Source organism: Mastomys coucha, unplaced genomic scaffold, assembly GCF_008632895.1.
Source record: "Mastomys coucha isolate ucsf_1 unplaced genomic scaffold, UCSF_Mcou_1 pScaffold9, whole genome shotgun sequence".
Taxonomy (NCBI): Eukaryota; Metazoa; Chordata; class Mammalia; order Rodentia; family Muridae; genus Mastomys; species Mastomys coucha.
In genome coordinates this window covers 31,873,342-31,893,787 of record NW_022196915.1, presented here as the reverse complement: position 1 = coordinate 31,893,787, position 20,446 = coordinate 31,873,342, and the positions used below count along the sequence as shown (strand labels likewise).

The following is a 20,446-nucleotide window of genomic DNA, read 5'->3' as shown; positions in this document are numbered from 1 at the left end:
GACTAATTTTCTGTTCCCTTTGCTGAGAGTAACCAGTACAGAAACACTGCTTAGCTCCGAAAACTGATATGTATTAGACTTTGCATATGTGGATGCATAGTGTGGCAATAAGAAAGGAGGAGCCAGAAGGGGAAGGGAGAGGGAGATAGTAGGGAGAAGGAGGGAGGGAGGGTGTGATCACGAGCCTCATGGCTATCATGGCTGAAGGGAGAAAGTTAACTACTGTGCTTATTTCCTTTGAAGTGACCAATGACTTGATTTTCTGTAATACTGAAAAGGCACCCTCAGCAATTCCTTCCTTTTGCCTCTATCAACCGACTTAAAAATATTTACTTGGGGGAAGTGGGAGACTGGAGAAGTGGTTTAGCAGTTAAGGGCACTGACTGCTCTTTCAGACCTGGTTAGATTTCTAACACCCACATGACAGCTCATGACTGCCTGTAACTCATACATCACAGATATACATGCAGGCAAAATACCAATATGCATAAAGTAAGTAAATTACAATTACAAATCTTTTAAATATACAATTTGACACTCATGAAACTTACTTGTGTTTGTCAAGTTCAGTGGCACATCTGACTTTACATATAACCTATAAAGAGAGCATAAAGAGTTTTGAAAACAAGTGTAATACAGATATTTTTCAATTTACATTGACTTTGTGCTTCTGATAAAGTTCAATGCTTTCAGTTGATTACTGTGAAAAAAATAGGTATTCAAATAATTAAATTTCTACCTTAAATATCACACAAAACTGTTAGTTTAAGTAGGTATGAACTTTTTCTATGAAGCAGATACTATGGTGGATGGCTTGCCATCTATCCTAAACATTAAAAAAAATAAATCAGTCTGATTTTATGTGCATGGGTGTTTTGTCTGCATGCATGTCTGTGTGCCAGACAACTTTAAAGGTCAGAGGACATCAGATCCATGAGGTGTAGTTATAGAGAGTTGTGAGCCAATGAGAGATGTGGATACTGGGAACTGAACCCACATTCTCTGGAAGAGCAGGCATCTTAAACAACTGAGCCATCTCTCTAACCCTTACCCTAAACTTCTTACTAGTCATATTTTGTTCTAAAATAGAGCTTGTTATATCAATAGGGCTATATTCCCCAAAGATCATTTTCTTACCAGTAAAGCTGAACTATATTTTTTAGGTAATGGGAAGGGATTGAACGTTTCTATACAGATATTCCAAAGCATGGTGTTTCAGTAAACTGGTTATAACATACAGGCATACATAGAGGGAGTAAAGAGTTAAAGTGGAAAGACTAGTTATAGGATAATGAAATATGGCATGAACCCAAAATGTTATACACACCAATACTGTTAAATACTCAGGGACTTACTGACTTCACTCCAATACTTCTTGAGAACTTACTGAGACTCCATGTTTTTGATAGGGTGGCATGTCCTATAATCCCAACAAGTGGGAAGCAGAGGCAAAGGCAGAATGATTCAGGGCTTCATGCTAGCCTGAGTTACATAGTTAGACTGCCTCAAAACAAAGACAAAAGAAAACAAAACAGTAGATAAAACCCAGATGCCTCATGCCCTATGCAAGGTGTCAAAGATTTATGAACATAATTGCCGTTTATACTTTGTAGAAACTCACTGCATAAAAGCAAACAATAAACCTCCTACTTTGACATGTTGGGGTAAAAGGGCAATGGTGCTATCATAAAATTTAGAAACAAGAAAAAATGAATTCAGGAAAGGGAAGGAAGTAAGGGAGATTACAGAGCAAGGTGGGGCTTCTCAGAGGAAATAGTCATGAAAGTGGTCCTCCCTTGGCCCTGTGAAGGGGAATGCCCCAGTGTAGGGGAATGCCAGGGTCAGGGAGTAGGAGGGGGTGGGGTGGAGAGCAGGGGGAGAGGGGAGGGGACAGGAAATTGTTTTAGTTTATTTATTTTTTATTTTTTCTTATTTTATTTTTCTTTCCCTTCCTTCCTTCCTTCCTTCCTTCCTTCCTTCCTTCCTTTCTTTTTTTTTGGGGGGGGAGGGGAACCTGGGAAAGGAGATATTATAAATAAGAAAACATCTAATTAAAAAAAAAACAAAGGAAGTGGTCCTTAGCAGATGGGTGTTTATTTAGGCCTAGCTATACCTACTGTATTTCCTAATACCCCACGATGTACCAAAAGGTCAATGGATGGCAAAGTCTGAGATGTTATCCCCTTAGTCTCTTAGCTGCACTCCTTACATCATTCTCAGATTCACCCATCTTCTGTCTTCATTACCGCAATGGATTATTTCAAGAGACTTTTAATTGATTTAAGTTCACTGTAACTCCATCTACTTCTTTAGAAGATAACTCTTCCATTTATCTCCTTTCCTTTTCTGTGCCCAAGTGATTTAATTTTGAGATTGTGGTAAGATATATATATATATAACATAAAACTACAATGTCACCATTTAAAAATATCAGCTCTAGTGGAATTAGGTACTTACACTGCTGTACAACCATCACCACCAGCCTCAATAACCTTTCCATTTGTCAAATCCATTAAAAATTTTTTCATCTTTCCTATTTCCAACCTCTTACAACAATTTTATTTTCAGTATCCATAAATTTAACTCCCAATTATATAACTAGACTTATCCAATAATAATTCTGTGACTTATTTCACTTAGAAGATGTTTTTAAGATTCATTTGTGTCAGAATTTATTTCCTAAGGCTATACATATATGTGTATATGCAGATATGCACACATCTATGTATATACATATATACTATAGACACATACAATGTACATTTACTCACATATATGTACATTATATCTAATACATAAATATTATATATATGTATATGTATACATACATAGATATGAATAGTCAGTCTTAGAGAGGAAATTATATATGTTATATGTTAACTTTATGCATTCACTCATCATTGGATATGTATATAGCGTCTACATTTTTGCTTTTTGTGAATGTTGCTATATCTATGTCCTATGTAAAATATTAAAACATCATTTAATACTGAGTTGTATATTTACCTCTAAATACTTCATTGTACATTTCCTTTTAAAAGTAAATTCACATGCATCCACAATTACAATATAAAGTTTAAAGGTTTATTTTATGTGTTTGTCTGCATGTGTGTGTAATACCTATAAAAGCCATAAGAGGACATCACACCCCATAGAACTAGAGTCACTGATGAATGTGAGCGACCACATGGCCCTAGGTCCTCTGTAAGAGCAGCAAGTGCTGTTATGTGGTGAGCTACCTCTTTAGCTTCATTAATAAAAAAAAATGTTGAAAGAATTGTTTTTTAAAGTTATTTTTAGTTTTGATTTTTTTGTATTGAGTGTATGTGAGCATGTATGTGAGCCATGTGCATGCCTGGTGTCTGTAGAGGTCAGCAGTGGGTGGTGAGACCCTTGGAATTAGCATTCTGGATGGTTGTGGTGCTTGGCACTATCCCCAGAGCAACAAGTGCTTCTAGTACTTTTTGTTTGTAAACATACTGTGTCATTATGTATCCCTGACTAGCTAGAACTCTATATAAACTAGGGTCTGAAACTCACAGAAATCCATCTGCCTCTGATTTGTGAGTGCTAGGATCAAAGGTAGATGCAGCATTATTATACAATGTTTAGGCCTTATTAATATTTCTCAGTTATCCCAATAATGCCTTTATGGTGAAAAATCAGGAATTATGCATCAAATGCATTATTTAATGCTTAGTCTCTTACACTTTTAACTTTATCTTGTATATAGGTGGGCATAAGGTATGCATGTGTATGTAAAAGGATAACTTATTGGAATCTGTTTTCTCCATTTACTATTTAGGTTCTAGGGATGTAATTCATGTCATTTGGCTTGGTGACATGGATCTTTACCTCCTAGCCATCTGGCTTTGTTTAGTGTCCTTTAATCTATTATACCTTTGTCTTTTGTAATATTACTAAAAAATTTTGCGGTTCTTCTCCCTTACCTTTTCAGCATATTCACTTGTTGATATGCGTCTCTACCTTGTATTTTTTTGGCTGTTTACTTATGACTGGATTTATGCTTTTCAGCTGGAATGCCACAGAAGTGATGATGAAGTACCCTTTTCATCAGTGACTCATGATGGTATTTTGTTCAATTCCTACCTTGCTAAAGCTGATTAGCTAGTTGAAGTGGAATCTGTAAGGTTTTCCAACTGTTGGTAACTATTTTCTACATTGTAACCAGCAAATATTATATGTAGATGTATTTAGAAATGTTGTAATTAGGGGCTGGAGAGATGGCTCAGTGGTTAAGAGCACTGATTGCTCATCCAAAGGTCCTGAGTTCAATTCCCAGCAACCACATGGTGGCTCACAACCATCCCTAATGAGATCTGATGCCCTCTTCTGGTGTGTCTGAAGAAAGCTGCAGTGTTCTTAGATATAATAAATAAATCTTTAAAAAAAACCATTGTAATTATCTTATCCTTCAAAGGTTTATTCACTAGTTTTAGTATCTACAATTGACTCTTGTCTAAATGAGTTGCAGTACAGCACTGTCTTTGTAAATCTCATAATACCATCCCAGGAAAAAGTGCACAGACTTTTAACATGTGTGCACTTAAATGAAAGGTTTTGTATTCCACCTTATATTCTTTTAGTTTCCTGCCTTAAATTTTATGACCCATCAACTCTGAAATATTTACAGCTTCTCAAAAAGAGGGCTCAATTTTGTATATCTTCATGCATATTTGTACTTTATCTGGAATGTACTTTTATGATCATGTAACAAATTTCACATTTTTCAATTGTCTGGTTAAGTGCCTGAGGGAAAGAGAAACTGTCATTACATGACATTAATTAATTAGTATTACATGTCAATACTAATCATATTGCATGAAATTTATTTTCATATTTACTTGCTTCTTGAGAAAAGTCACAATTTACTTAGATCTATAGCCTCACTTTCTAGCACAATGCTTGCTTTATAGCAGGAGTTCAGAAAATATTTATTTTCAATGATCAATGTATTCAGGTCAAAGCAAGTACTTTGGTGTTACGGTGTAGTATAGGGAAGTGTGGAAAGATGAAAGAATTTGAGGCTGGGAGGGCAAGCCATCATCTACACAGATATCTTATATAAAGTGCCAGAGGAATTTTGTTTAGCCTGTTATACACTGTAATAGGATTTTATTTGGGTGATTCTTCTATGATTATTGGAAATGGAGTGAAATGAGGTAAATTTTTTTCATTAAATATCATTGATATGACTGAATCTACAAAATCATGTTCCCAGGTTAAAAAATTTTAACTTTAAAAATCACATTTATTTGTGTGCATGAGCATGTTGGTATGCATGTGCCATGGCATGTATGTAGAAGTCAGAGAACAACTTGTGGGAGTTGAGTCTTTCCTTCCACTACGTAGGTTCTGGGAATTGAACTCAGGTGGTCAGGCTGGGGCCATCTTACCATAACTGCTAATAGTTTGTTGTTTATTCATTTATTGGTGGTTTTCTTGACAAGGTTTTCTATGTAGCCCTGGCTGTCTTGGAACTCACTCTGAAGATGAGACTGTCCTCAAACTCAAGATGTCAGCCTACCTCTGCCTCCAGAGTGATAGGATTAAAGGCATGTTCCACTGCTTGGCTTCTTACTCACTTCTGAATCTAAAGAACTATTAGAATTAAGGACCAACTAATAAACAAAATAAATCAGACCACAGACTTCACTTTTATTTTTAAAATTTATTATGTCTAAATAGATACAAAGATGATGTGTTTTAGAATGTATAAAGGAAAGTATAGATGCCTGCAGAGGTGACAACTGAAACGCAAGTAACGATGCATGAGGAACAAAGATGAGAATAATCTGTGGTATCTTCATTTTTACCAGGATTTAAAAAGCATAAGAATGATGAACAAGAGAGCTAAGGCAAGGAAGAGAAATAGAATTAGATCATATGCCATAGCATGTGTGTAGAAGTCAGAGAACAACTTGTGGGAGTTGAGTCTTTCCTTCCACTACGCAGGTTCTGGGAACTAAACTTAAGTGGTCAGGCTTGGGGCCATCTTACCATAACTGGAGAAGAATGATTTAAGTGCTTGTAACATAAGTAGAAGTATTTTATTTTATTTTTGTTTTGTTTTTTTTTCGAGACAGTGTTTCTCGGAGTAGCCCTGGCTGTCCTGGAACTTACTCTGTAGACCAGGCTGGCCTTGAACTCAGAAGTCCACCTGCCTCTGCCTCCCAAGTGCTGGGATTAAAGGTGTGCACCACCACTGCCTGGCTAAGTAGAAGTATTTTAAAGAACATATTAAGGTGTACAGATGCAGTAGACAGCAGATATAGTCATTTGTTGGTTTTAAAACTAAAATAATCGAATAGGGAAAAGCAACTGTCACTATAGAATGTTTAGGTTTAATGAGGCTGTCTTCATGTATTGATTTAGAACTGTAAGCTGTGGAAACTACTCAAGAGAGGAATTTCTTCTGATAACTGCCGTTGTCTGGCAGAGCAAAATGTCAAGAGATGAAAAATTACATGGAACAGAGAAAGAAGGGATAAGATGATTAGAGGAATGGGGGTGGAGAAGGTACATGAATTTAAGAAGGTACATGAATTTAAGGAGAAAAGAGAAAATACTGGTTAGAAAGAACAGCTCCATTTGAAGAACCATTTCAAGGTAAGGCTGTGTTAATAGCTTAAACAGAAATGGAAACATTTTGGAAAACACTGAATTGAGGCGTTTGGTGGCTAACAATATGGGCTTTGAAAATGGTCCTCCTCCATTAGCTGAAGGGGTTTGCAACCCCATAGGAAGAACAACAATATCAAACAACAAGACCCCTCCTCCCCTCCCCCACCCCCCAGCTCCCAGGGACTAAACCACCAACTAAAGAGTAGACATGGAGCAACCTACCCAGGGCTCCAGCTGCGTATGTAGCAGAGGATAGCATTATCCTCAATGGGAAGAGAGGCCCGTGGTCCTGTGAAGGCTTGATGCCCCAGTGTAGGGGAGGTGGGAGTAGGTGGGTGGGGGAGCACCTCATAGAAGCAGGGGGAAGGCCAATGGGATAGGAGGTTTGTGGAGGGGAAACTGGGAAAGGGGATAAATATTTGAAACGTAAATAAAGAAAGGATCTAATAAAAGAAAAGAAACAAAAAGAAAAAGAAAAAGAAAATGGTCTTCTACCAAAGGAGACAAGGCAAGACAAAAGTGCTGATTCACCCAAGGAGGTACAGGTTATTATTATACTCAATGATGACCTAATCAAATGGCATAGATTTCAGAGAGGAGATGAAGGCATAACATCAGTGAAGAGTACTAAGAAGCATAAGATAGACTTACTGTCTCCCTGCTACAAAAGCCACGAAGTGCCATCTGGGAATAGCCACATTTCAGAACAGGCCTTTAAAAAGATCTTATTAAGAGGAGAGTGGGGGATGGTTTAGAAGGGCAATTCATATTACTGGTCAAGGAATAATGGGTCTAAGAGGGATTTGAGCTAGATAAAACAGAATTAAAAGTTGCTTACAACCTGGACTTGTAGAATATATTTCAATGCATCATTTAATTTGTGGTTAAATAATATTTTTATTATAGGAATATTAAAAACAACAATATAGTATTAATATCAATAGACTCCAAATATTTTACAACTACATCTAACAAGATCTAATCCTGAGTGAAAATATAGTTACTAGAAAAACATATGCTTAACAACTATATACAATTTAAGATAGTTAATTCATAAAATATACTAACACATGCTTTATGCAGATTATTTGAAGTTTATTATTGTAAATAATGTGTCAGTTCAGTTCAACAGAAAGAATGGTGAGAAAGTGCAAAGAAAGGAGGTATGAGGCTGTTTGCTCAAAGTACATGTCAATAGAGAAAATATGAAAAACAAAGTACTGATATAGGGTTTGGTGATTAATGAAGATTTAAATACTATTATTATTTAATTTTATCTTACAATATTCAAGTCATAAATAAGCAATCTGAAGCAGTTTCCATCTTAAAATGCAGATGTAGGAATTCCACTTTCGTTTCTCAGAGGAGAGGTGATTGCAGCATATTTTATGTGTGAATATATCCTTTGTAAGTTTACTATTGTAAGTACCCAAAGTTTGAAGATGGTGCTATGGTCTGAATGCTTACATTTCCAAAAATTTATGTTAAGACACTAATCCTCAATGTGAAGGTGTTAGGAGGCAACTGGAGCATGCTTAGATCACATTGATGGAGTCTTCATAAATGATGACATTAGTGTTCATGTAACAGAGACTTCACAGAGGGTTCTATTGTCTTCTGTCACCTGAGGTTACAGTGGGAAGCCAGTCACTGTCTATGCTCCAAAGTGGGCCCTCACTTGACAAGTCTGCCAGAGCCATGGACTTTCCAGTCTGTAGAATGGTGAAGTAATTTCTTTGCTATTCATAAGTTTCTTTATACTAGTCCATGGTATTCTGTTTCCTCATACTGAATGGCCCAATGTTTATCTAGAAAGTATGTACTGTTTATATATCCCTCTAGCATGTAGGACATGATAATTTGAAGATGGTTTAAGTGCTGAAATACTTATAGGACAAGCACTTTCCTGTGGATTTTTTCTCACTTTTGTTAAATTGAAATAAAAATTTTTACCAGAGAGCTTTTCTGTATAAAACTTAGAATTTTATACAGAAAATGCTAAAAATGAATCATGATAAATATAATCTCTTTTCCATGGTGAATAGCTAGGCATACATATCTAACTATGTAGATTACTCTCATAGCAGTTATCTACATTTTCCATCTCAACTGCTCAAATTCCTGTGTAGAACAGTGCATTATTCCCAAGCTTACCAATGCTGTTGACTACACAAGGATTATGAAGTTTCAGCTACTTTAGCCTTAAGCTGAATACTTCCTTCTTTTTTATGTCAATCATGTATTTATAAAAGAGCTTCTGACTTCTATTTTTTATTTATATCTTCATGTTCTTTCTAGGATATAATATCTTCTTGCATCTCTGTTAGGAATCTAGTATACTGTGTTCTTAAAAGTTTCTTTTCTCCCCTTTAAAGTTGCTTAAAGAGATGAAGGGAATTGGAACCCTATAGGAAGAACACCAGTATCAATTAATTGGACCCCTCAGAGTTCCCAGGGACTAAGGAGTATACACGGCCAGTCCATGGCTCCTGCTACATACGTAGCAAAGGACTGCCTCCTCTGGCATCAGTGGGAGGGGAGGTGCTTGGTCCTGTGGAGGCTTGATGCCCCAGAGAAGGGGTTTATGCTGGAGGGGTGAGGTGGGAATGGGTGGGTGGGGGAGCACCCTCTTAGAGGCAAAGGAGAGGGGAATAGGGTGAAGGTTTTGTGGAGGGGAGACTGGGAACGGGGCTTAACATTTGAAATGGAAAAAAAATAAAGTGATTAATAAAAAAAGTTGCTTAAATGATTTTGTACAGCCGGGCAGTTGTGGCACATGCCTTTAATCCCAGCACTTAGGAGGCAGAGGCAGGCAGATTTCTGAGTTTGAGGCCAGCCCGGTCTATAAAGTGAGTTCCAGGACAGCCAGGGATATACAGAGAAACCCTGTCTCGAAAAACCGAAAAAGGAATCTAAGACAACAAAGATGCTCTCATTAAAGTATAAACCCGTGAGTTTAAAAGGAATGTAAAAGGACACAAAAACAAAATTTTGAGTCTAGAAAGCAAGTTAGTGTTGTGTGCATGCACATGCCTGTGTAGGTGTTCATATACTGCTCAGAAAGCTTGTTTACAAGACTGGCTCATGCTGTCAATTGTAAACTGGATTTCAAGAGGCTCCCCATAATTTTCTAAAAGATAAGGGTACAAATAACTGTAAAAATAATATGGTTTATATTATTATATCATCACTTTTTCCTCAGAGTCTAGAATTTTTGTTATATGTTAGATAGAAGGAAGCTAGTATATGGTATATGTTCGTAGACCCCTAGTAATGTGTAAGTCTCTTCTTGGTAGACAACACTTCAGTTGTGTTGTCACAACTTGTTGCCAAATGAGGTAAAGTATATCCTGTGAAGTTTCATTAGGAAAGAACTGTAGAGTATAGACTTTATAGCCATGTGGTTTACCCCGACTGAACTTAATTTGTATCTTTTCACTGTTAAAAAGTATAATCAAGAGTGGAAATTGTGAGTCTTTCTAACAAAACACCAAGTCTAATGGTGGTCTTGGAACTTCATCACAATTCATGACTACCAAGTTATATTACACCCAGGCCAGGAGCAAGGAGGTTGAGAAGTAGCTGATAAACATTTCAGAATTGTCAAAGCTACATGAGCCAGAAGACTCAGTATCATTCTAGGGCAGGTAAAATAGGGGTAAATAATACTGGCTTGAGAACTGAATCAATAAGTATCATCCTCTAGTTCCTTGGGAAAATACCCTTCTTTACTCTGGCAGGTACGTGTATATTTATTCTATGAATAAGTTAGCAAAAAGCTTTTGTCTTAAAATATAACATTTAAGTACTAGGCACAGTTGAGTTTGTGTTACTACACTAAAAACAGGGAGACTGAGGGTGTACACTGGGCTTAAGTATTCTCCTCTAACTCTAGCTTTCTTGCCTCAGTCTATTCTTAAAATGCTAGAGTAAACCTCTGATTCTCTAAATGATTACAATAGATCTCCCCTGAGGAATCTGATGAACTCAAGAGGTAAGATCTAAGGCCCTATGCCCCTGTTTCTGAACCCCAGACCTCCCTTAAACATAGGTCAGGTGTGCATGCCTCACCTACATGATCAGTTTTCTCTAATTATGAACAGCAATCCATAAGTAACTAGAGAGCCTCAGAGTCTTCTTTAATAAAAGATGAGATCAAAACAAGTAGAAAAAAGGAAAAGAATGTAAAATCAAGCAAACAAAAAGATCATTGTATTTAGATAGATTAAGATAATGCAGTCATGAAACACAAAATGCTATTAATAAAGAATTCCAAGAAAAAATGAACTCATGGAAGAAATGACAAAGTCAAGGGAAGGGCTGAAAGTGGAGAAAATCTTTCCCCCAAAGTAGAAAAAAAGGTAGTTGTAAATATAAATAAGGAGAAAGAAGAAAAAGCTCAATATAGGGTGCAAAATAACAAATGCAATAGTTCCAGAAACACAGAAAAGAGACAAAGAAAAGGAGAAAAGCAAAGTTAATTTCCTAAGACGTTTTCAGGGTAACAAATACTGCTTCATTTAGTGTCATCAGAATAAGGAACCAGTTATTAGTTGTTAAAGATTTATATAATTAATATGCCCAAGCAAATATAGTCAGGAATCTGTTTAATAAAGTATATGTTCTATAAACACCATGCTTTGCACATCCTTTATGCTCTTGAAAAGTAACAGCTAAAATTTTTAGAAATAAAGTATAAGTTTATGGATGAGAAGAAAATTTGTGAGCTTTCAAAAAAAAAAAAAACTAAACATAACTGATTACTATAAACCGTTCATTAATTTACCATGGAAAGTTTGTTGAAGATGTCAATGTGTCTTATATTTAATGAATATGCAGAACTTACTTCTTAACTAAGAGTGAAGATTTATGCTTCTAGAAAATGGATTTAAATATTGTTTGAAACTGAAACTCTTTTGTCCTTTAATAAATTTTCCAGTGGCAAATACCCTATAGTATATTATAGTGCGTGTTCATACAGTCCTTCACGTTTTTAAGTCAAGAAAATGAAGAATTGCTTTTGCAAATACAAGAACACACTGAAGAATATCAGTTTCTGTGAGACAATGTGGCTGTATCAGACAAAGGGAATCCTGCGGAACAAAGAAGTATAAGGAATGTTGTTTATATCTTTCATCTTGACTTCGTTCTCTTTTATTACTTTTTTTTTTTATGTATTTGTGTATATAGACAGGCAGGCAGGCAGGCACATACAGCTTCAACACCCTGTGGACCTTAGAGGACAACTTGTGGAAGTCAGTTCTCTCATTTTACCATGTAGTCCCTGAGACTGAACTCAGGTCACTGGGCTTGACAGAGGTGCGTTTACCTGCTGACCCATCTCTTTGGCTATCCTTTTGGTTTCTTAAAGGCAAAATAGCTTGAATGTAAATACCAATAACCACTAATAGTAGATTAAAACCTGGTAATACCATACCATGATAGAAAAAGCATTATACACCAGACAATCTGAATTTCAATTCTAATGTGGTTCACCATAAACCTATCACCTTAGTTCATCATCTAAAACTGGGGTTGATATCTACAAACTTCTCTTCATCATATAGTAGGAAACAAAGGCAGAACATATATCATTATAGATTAAGAAAAGTGAAGTTCATTGTAAGAAACCAGTCAGGCCAGTCAGTAGTGGTGCACACCTTTAATCCCAGCACTTGGGAGGCAGAGGCAGGTGGATTTCTGAGTTCGAGGCTAGCCTGGTCTACAAGAGTGAGTTCCAGGACAGCTAGAGCTACACAGAGAAACCTTGTCTTGAAAAAAACAAAAACAAAAAAACAAAACAAAACAAAACAAAAAAACCAGACAGAAGAAAATCTTAATTTTAGGGATGCACTCTTCCTTAGCCCCCTTTCCTACCTAAAATACCAGTATATAACATTTGTGTCTTACTGTGTTCTGTTTACTATTTTCTGTATTTTAAAATAGTATTGTGTTTAATATTTATAGCATTGAAATAGATACAAGTAGCTCTATTTTAAACATGCAAATATATTGAGATACAGAAGTAGCCTTCTCAAAGTCAGCAAGAGTCGAAGGATTAGGAATTAGTGTTTAATTTTTTTTGTTTGTTTGGTTTTGAGATAGGGTCTCAGTATGTAGACCAGGATGGCTTCTCACAGTGATCCTCCTGCTTCTGCCCTGAGTGCTGGGATTAAAGGCATGTGCTACTTAAAGCACATGACAGTGTTCAAGCTCTTAACTGCACCACTCCTTCATATTTAATGCTCCAGCTGGATTCTGACAACTTCTAGTTTAGAAACTTGAAAAAAAAAAAGCCACAACTTGTTTAGAGTAGGTTCCTTAATCCCAACTGATTCTAGTCTGTTTGCTCTTCTTAAGGCATACTTATGTGTAATTCTCCTGGTAAGTCATTATATGACCTCTCCAGTGAGTATATGTATCTACTCAAACAAGTTATTCTATCAGTTCTACTACTAAATGCCCTTTCAGAATAGATTTGTCAAAACCTGAATTAGAATCTAAGTCTTGAGCTTTCTGTTCTGTAAGAGGCTTCACAAAATGAGAGAAAGAAAATGAGGAAATATTTGACCAAAGAATTTAATATAAGGTTGCAAAGGAGAAAAATTCATATCCTGTTAAATATATTACATCATCTCAATGTAGTCCAAATGACTGAATCAACAACCGGGAAGTCCTACATAGTAGCAGAGAAAATAGTGCAAAATTTAAAGACAGTATTTTTACCTCTGAATAACTGAAGTCTGGAAAAACAAACTGTACAGTGTGATTAATATTCTAATAAACTGGTAGCTATAATTCAATTAGATTGTAAGAAGAACATCACTGGATGTCGTGCCTTTAGTCTGACTTTAATTCCAGCAGTTGGAAGGCAGAAGTAGGCAGATCTCTGTTGAGTTTGAGGCCAATCTGGTCTATATTAGTTCCCAGGACAGCCAAGAATATATAGAGAGATCTGTCTTAAAACAAAACAACATATAATTTAAAAATATCTAACTACATCTTATTCTTAAAATTATTTCCTTAAAATAAATGTAAACTAGACTCTGGCATAGCATAACCTATGGTGTAGTAGAAGGCAGATGTTTATGATATATCCTGTGTTCTATGTTACTTCCTATATACCTGGTTAGACTTGAGATGAAATGAATAAATTGCTCAGGTTTCATTTGAACTAACACTGATGAGTATTAAAATGTAATTAATGTTTTGTGTTATGGTTAGTTTTGCTTGTCAATTTGACATAATCTAGAATCAGTCAGGAAGAGAATCTCAATGAAGAACTGTCTAGACTAGGCTGGTTTATGAGAGATTTTCTTAATTGAGTTGATGGAGATGGGAACATCCACACTGAAGGTCTATTAATCCAGCAGTTTTAACCTGTGGATCTTAAGCCCTGGGGGCCCATATCAGATATCCTGCAAATTAGATATTTGTATTACCATTCACAACAGTAGCAAAATTACAGTTATGAAGTAGCAACAAAATCATTTTATGGTTGGGGGTCACTATAATATGAGGAACTGTATTACAGGGTTGCAGCATTAGGAAGGTGGAAAACTACTGCTTTACTTGGTTTGGACTGAACAAAGAGAGTGAGCTGAGCATTAGAAGCATGCAAACATTCATTATTCTTTGTTCCTAAGTTTGGATATAACCAACTCCCCCAAGCTCCCACTGTTGTGACTTCCCTGTAGTGATGGACTACAGCCTGGAATTGAGAACTAAAATAAACCATTCCTCAAACCTAAAGTTGCCTTTGTCAGAGTTATTTTTATTGCAGCAATAGGAAACAAAACTAACACAGTTTGTTACATGAAAATTATAAATACATTATTTGGTTGTTTTATTACTTTAAGAAAGACCATCCAGAAATAGAAGAGGAAGAGAAAGTAAAATTCAGGAGTTACATGTGTTGGGAATGACCCACACAAATATTTTGCTTGCTTTATCTAGTAATAGTGACAGTACTTTCTCAAATAATATTTATAAGAAGGTTAATTTTGAGAGTGTCATGTAGCCTAAGCTATTCTGGAATTGACAATTAGGCTGAAATTTGCCTTGAACTCCTGATATTCCTGTATCTGCTTCCCAAGTACCAGGGCCACCAGATTCCCCACTTAAAGAAATATGAATTTCTGGGTTGAGAGGATGACCTGATGACTTGAATTCTATCCCTGGAGCTGACAAGGTAGAAAGAGAGAACCAACTATTGAAAGTTGTTCTTTGACCTCCACATGTTCTGCAGCATGTTCATAATGTATTAATTTGAGTACACACATACACAATAAATGTAAAAAAAAAATATATACTCTTCTTTCTCTTGGAAAGTCACATTATTTTCTTATATTGTCTAACAGTGGAAACTGTTAATGTGGATGTCTTCTTAAGACCTGATATCTTTAATTCACACTCATCACTGTTCTCTATCCTTCCATTTAAGGCCCTTCTTAGCATTTGAATTTTGTTTTAAACCAAACTAAGTAGAACCCCTGTTTTAAACAAAATTAAGTGGGAAGAGAAAGAAGAGGAAGAGGTACTGGGGCAGAAATTTTCTGCTGTAAAATTACATAGGAGATCTATTTGAAAATTGTGTTCAGGCTTTTCTGAAGAAGTGTTGCTCAAGAAATGAGAGGAGTAACTAAGAAGGAAGTAATACTCTAGGCATCAAAAACCATGGGAATGTTCTATTAAAAAAGGAAATGGTACAAAGGACTGAAAGAAAGGACACATAGTGTGGCTGGAGTGATGAAGAATAAGGAATACTCTGCAAGATGCAATGCCCTGTAGTATGTACAAATTTGTCTTTATCTAAAAGAGTAACTAGAGCCAATAAAAGAATCTAGGGGGACAACTTCTAAAATTAGATAGATTCCTGTTGGAGAAGGATAATGTTATCAACAGTGCAGAGACTGAACCTGCATGTGTGTGTAGGTGTACTAGAGAATACAAAGTAATTAGGCAGCTAACTACTATGGACTATTCAGCAGGTTGTAGTAGCTTGAACCAGGTATTGTGATGGGGAATGGACTGAAGAAATTTTAGGATTTGGTGATGGAGTGAATGTAAGTATGCATGAGAAGGCAGTATCAAGTATTACTTGTAGCTTCTCAATTACATAAAAATCGAAGAGCAGTGGAAATCATGGAAATGGGGAATAGAATGGACAGCTAGGTTTTGGTAGAGATAGGTGTAGGGTAGAGACAGAGGAGCATAGTCATGTTGAGTCTGGGTGCTGGAGGTATTGGACAATGTCAAGTAATTGTAAAACCTAGAAAGTTAGGGCTCAGAGATGCAGTTTGGGTGAAATAGGTATAATATTTTTGTGACATTATGCCATGAATATAGATGTTATCACTTGGAAAAGAAAGGAGATAGGCTCACATTGTTAGAACTGTCAACCTCTGGTGTTAAAGGGGAAAGGCAGAGTCACTTCCTACTGCTTAATTTGAATTAGCACTAAAAATATCGAATGACTTGCTGATATGAAGGTCATTGTGGGTCACAGGCAACAGATATTTTGTAGAATTATGGGACAAAAGAAAATTAAAATGAAGAGAGAAAATTATGTTCTGAAGTACTATAAAAAAAACTATGTACATCTAAAGACTGATTTTACACTCTAGAGGCTGAGTCAGGAGGATTGTGTGGTGGGGTGGGTACATGTCTTTAATCAGTACTTGGGAGGCAGAGGAAGAGATAGGCAGATCTCTGTCTGAGGCCAGCTTGGGCTACAGAGGGAGTTCCAGGCCAGTCAGGGCTACAAAGAGAGGCTTTGAAAAACCAGAAAGAAAGAAGGAAGGAAGGAAGGAAGGAAAGAGAGAGAGGGAAAGAAAGAAGGAAAGAAAAGAAAGAGAAGAAAGGATGTTAACTTTGCTAAATTTCAGTTTTTTAAAATGTATGTGGCTAATATAGATTCAAACATTTCTACATGACAACTTGCTTTAAAAATTTCTAGATAAAATTTCTTTCCATGCTGGACATTGAATCTAGGGTTTCACACACGCTAGGGTAAACAGTATACTACAGAGTTACACTGGCCGCCGCTACAAATACTTTTGTGACAGAATTCTAATGTAATGCCTTTGGGATGAGACAATACAAGCTATAAAATTCCAGTTCTTTAAAACCTAGTAATAGCTAATGACCAATATTATATGCCATGTTCCATTTTAAATATTCATGTTTAATCTAATCCTCATAATAATCCTATAAGCATGTATTACCATTGCTCTCATTTTTATAAGCAAGGTAGAAGGAACAGAGTAACCCAATAATTTAAGTAACTTTAATAAATGTGTAGTTACAGTTTCCATTTACCACTTTAGGTTTTATTCTTGGAGTAAGCAGAATCTTGTTCTTGAGGGAGACATCAATCTAACTGAAGGCATTACTAATGTAAGACACACCATACATCATCAGTGTATAGAATTCTGAGTTTTGAAAGATATATACAAACTAAGATATCATCTATAAATACGGAATGCTCCCAAACCTGTCCAACTGGTATTGGGCATCCAACAAAGAAAGAATTCTTTGTTGGATGTTCTATGTGTTCCCTTCTCCAGACTCCAGTGCCTACTTACATACAGATTACTTTGCATTTAAAAACATTTACTATAATTAGGTGAGGTCATTTGGGAAGGGAGAGTTTGCTTTTTTTATTCAGTCTACTGACTTTGAGAATCACTTTACCTTGTATATGTTTAAAAAAACAACCTAATAGTAGTACTCCTTTGTGTGTCATCCTTTTGATGAGTATTTGAGTTAATTTCAGTTTTGTGTTCTTGTAAATAAATCTAATATGAGCTTTCATATATAAGGCTTTCTATGGACATATGGTTTCTTTTAGATAATTATTTAAGACAGTTACGGCTAGATTGTGTGACAGATTTATACTACACTACAGTTTTTAAAGGTTGTTTTACAAACTGGTTGTAAAGCCTTACACTTAAAGCATCAGCCCCACAAACCCCACACACAGATTCTTTTTTAAAAAAATGACTATTTATTTTTATGTGTGTTGGTGTTTTGTCTGCATGCATATCTGTGTGAGGGTCTTATGATGGATGCTGTGCACCAGGAGTTAACAGAGTTGTGAGCTGCCTTAGGGGTGCTGAGACTTGAACCTGGGTCCTTCTAAAGAGTAGTCAGTGTTCTTAAGTGCTGAGCCATCTCTCTAGGTCCCCTGTGTATACTTCTAATTAACTTATTATCTTTAGCAGTCCATAGTATGGTCAATCATTTACACTTTCGACTTCCTAATCAATGTTCAGTGGTAATTAATCATGATTGTAATTTTAATTCTCCTGATAACTAATCATCCCGACCATCTTTTAAGTGCTTCTCGGTTTTGTACAAATCTCTTTACAAAATATGCCTTGAACACTTTTGCCTATTTTTCTTATTATAGAATTTAAAGAGTTTTAAAAATATATTCTAAATATATTTTTTTTGTCAGGTATATGTTTTGTAAATATTTTCTCACCTTCACTCTGTGTTTTGCAAAAACAAAATTAATTTTAAAAATTCATTTGTCAGTTTTGGTTCATGATTTTTATTTTCTAACCAAGAAATTTTTGACCTTGTCCAAGAAAACAAAAACTTTCATCTACAAATCTTAGCTTTTACACTTAAGTTCATGATTTATATCAAGCAAATTTGAAAGTATGGTTGAAGGTAAGAACCAATCTTCATTTTTTCCATTTGTATATGTAACAAAATTTTCTCTTATTAAATTTTGACATCTTTGTAGTACATGTTGAATTAAGTGTGTATGTCTAATTCAGAACTCTGAATTCTGCTCTACTATAGGTCTTTATGTCAGTATTACATAGTGTTGATAACTTTAAGTTATAAAACCTCTTGAAAAATCAGGTAGTATAATTCTCCAAGTTTATTACTCTTTTTTCAAAACTTTAAGGACTTGGGACTCTATTTTCCACAAACAATATTCCAAGTATTTTATAATTTATTCAGATATTTTAATAGGGGTTGTATTTCATGTATAGCTCAAATTGGAGAAGTTGCATCTCAAAAACAATGCATCCTGTTAGGTATATCTTTCATTTACATAGGTTTTTGTTTTTTCAGTGCTGGGGATCTAACTCAGGGCTTTGCATATGTCAGCCAAATACTTTATTATCAAACTATATTTACTTGTTTTCTTTAATTTCCCTTAATGTTTCATAGTGTTCATTATATGTCTTGCATATCTTGCATTATATTACATTTATTTCTAAGCACTGTAATTTTTAATACTATTGTTTTGTAAGTAAAACTTTCTTAATTTCAGTTTCCAATTTTTTTTGCAGTATGAAAAGTCTTATCCTGTAATTTGTTAAGTTTACTTATTAGTTCTAATAGTTTTTAAAGATTCTTTAGGATGTTTGACCTCAGCAATTATGTCATTTACAAATACAATTTTACTTTCTTTTTCTAAATACTGAAATTATTTCTCCTTTTTGTTTTATTGTAGTTGCTAGGACCCCCAACATAGTTTTAATTTTTTAAAAAATTTTATGTACATTGGTGTTCTGCTTCCGTGTATGTCTGTGTGAAGGTGTCAGATCTTCTGGACCTGGAATTACAGTCATGTACTGCTATATGGGTGCTGGGAATTGAACCTGTGTCCTTTGGAAGAGTGCTCTTAACCACTGAGCCATCTCTCCAGCCCCCATTGGATTTTCTTTTAATGATTTTATTTTCTAGGGATGGAGAGATGGCTTAGCAGTTAGGCACTTGTTGCTGTTTCAGAGGACCCAAGTTCCTAGCACCCACATCAGGTAGCTAACAACTGTCTGGAACTCAAGTTCCAGGGAGCCAATGTCCTCTTCTTGCCTCCCTGGGCACTTGTATTCACATGATCAGCTTTGTTGATCATTAGATTCTCACAGTAATGATGTTCTAAAATGCTTTGAAAATATTAAATCCATTAAAAATCTGATCCTGCCTTCAGTAAAAAACTATAGGCTTAGTCGTAGAAAAAGTAGGATCAAGTTAGTGGGTAAAAGGTAGTTGAGTAGGTTTAGACAAAAGTAGTTTATATTCCTTGCAGATAGTCAAACACTGAACTAAGCCATTTCCATTGAACAGTAACTTGTGATGTAAGATATTTATTTTGTAGGTTTTTCAGTTACTATATCTTAGAAGCTTTGTTAGTAATATTTTACCAGGAGTAATTAACTTTTTTCTCTATTTAAGCCAAGATAATCTATGCATTCATAACTTATATAATCTTTAAGCACAAAATATAAAGACTATGGACAACCCATACATATTTACCTCGACACTCATCAAAATAAAGTAACTGTACATATTATGTTTCCTAGAATTTAACTTTTATATTCAATAATATATTCATAGTAGTTGTGGTTGCCGTGAGACAAAAATATGATAAAATAACTTGTTTTTAGGAGTTTCCATTTTAGGTGGTAAAAATATATTTGTGGGAAATAATATAACAAACCAAGATACCTGACAACTGAGTTACATTTATTTAAAGTGTCATTGACAACTAGAATAGTACCTTCATTTGAAGAAGCAACAACAGCATTCATGAAGTTAAAAATTTAAATATAATGTTGTAGCACTTTTAGCATTAGAATCAAGTCATTGCATTTTATACTGATTAAGCAAGCAGCATTTATATTACAGAAACTGGAAGGAAAAATGTCAATATGAACCTCAAAGATGAACTCATTTATTTTGACATGTATCACAGTGCCCCAAAGATAGTATATTAACTCTTATGCTGTCTTTTTGTATGTCCTAATGAGGATAGGATCAGAACAATCTATTT

At 35.3% G+C, this 20,446-nt stretch overlaps 1 protein-coding gene across 1 annotated transcript in view; it reads right to left on the bottom strand.

Annotated features, from left to right (window-relative positions):
- Nucleotides 1-20,446, bottom strand: part of Gpr137c (G protein-coupled receptor 137C) — a 70,703-nt gene that overhangs the window by 45,888 nt on the left and 4,369 nt on the right. Inside the window, exon 2 of the mRNA XM_031361137.1 lies at nt 552-595. Coding sequence (XP_031216997.1) covers nt 552-595 — 44 coding nt within the window. The remainder of the gene's footprint in view (nt 1-551; nt 596-20,446) is intronic.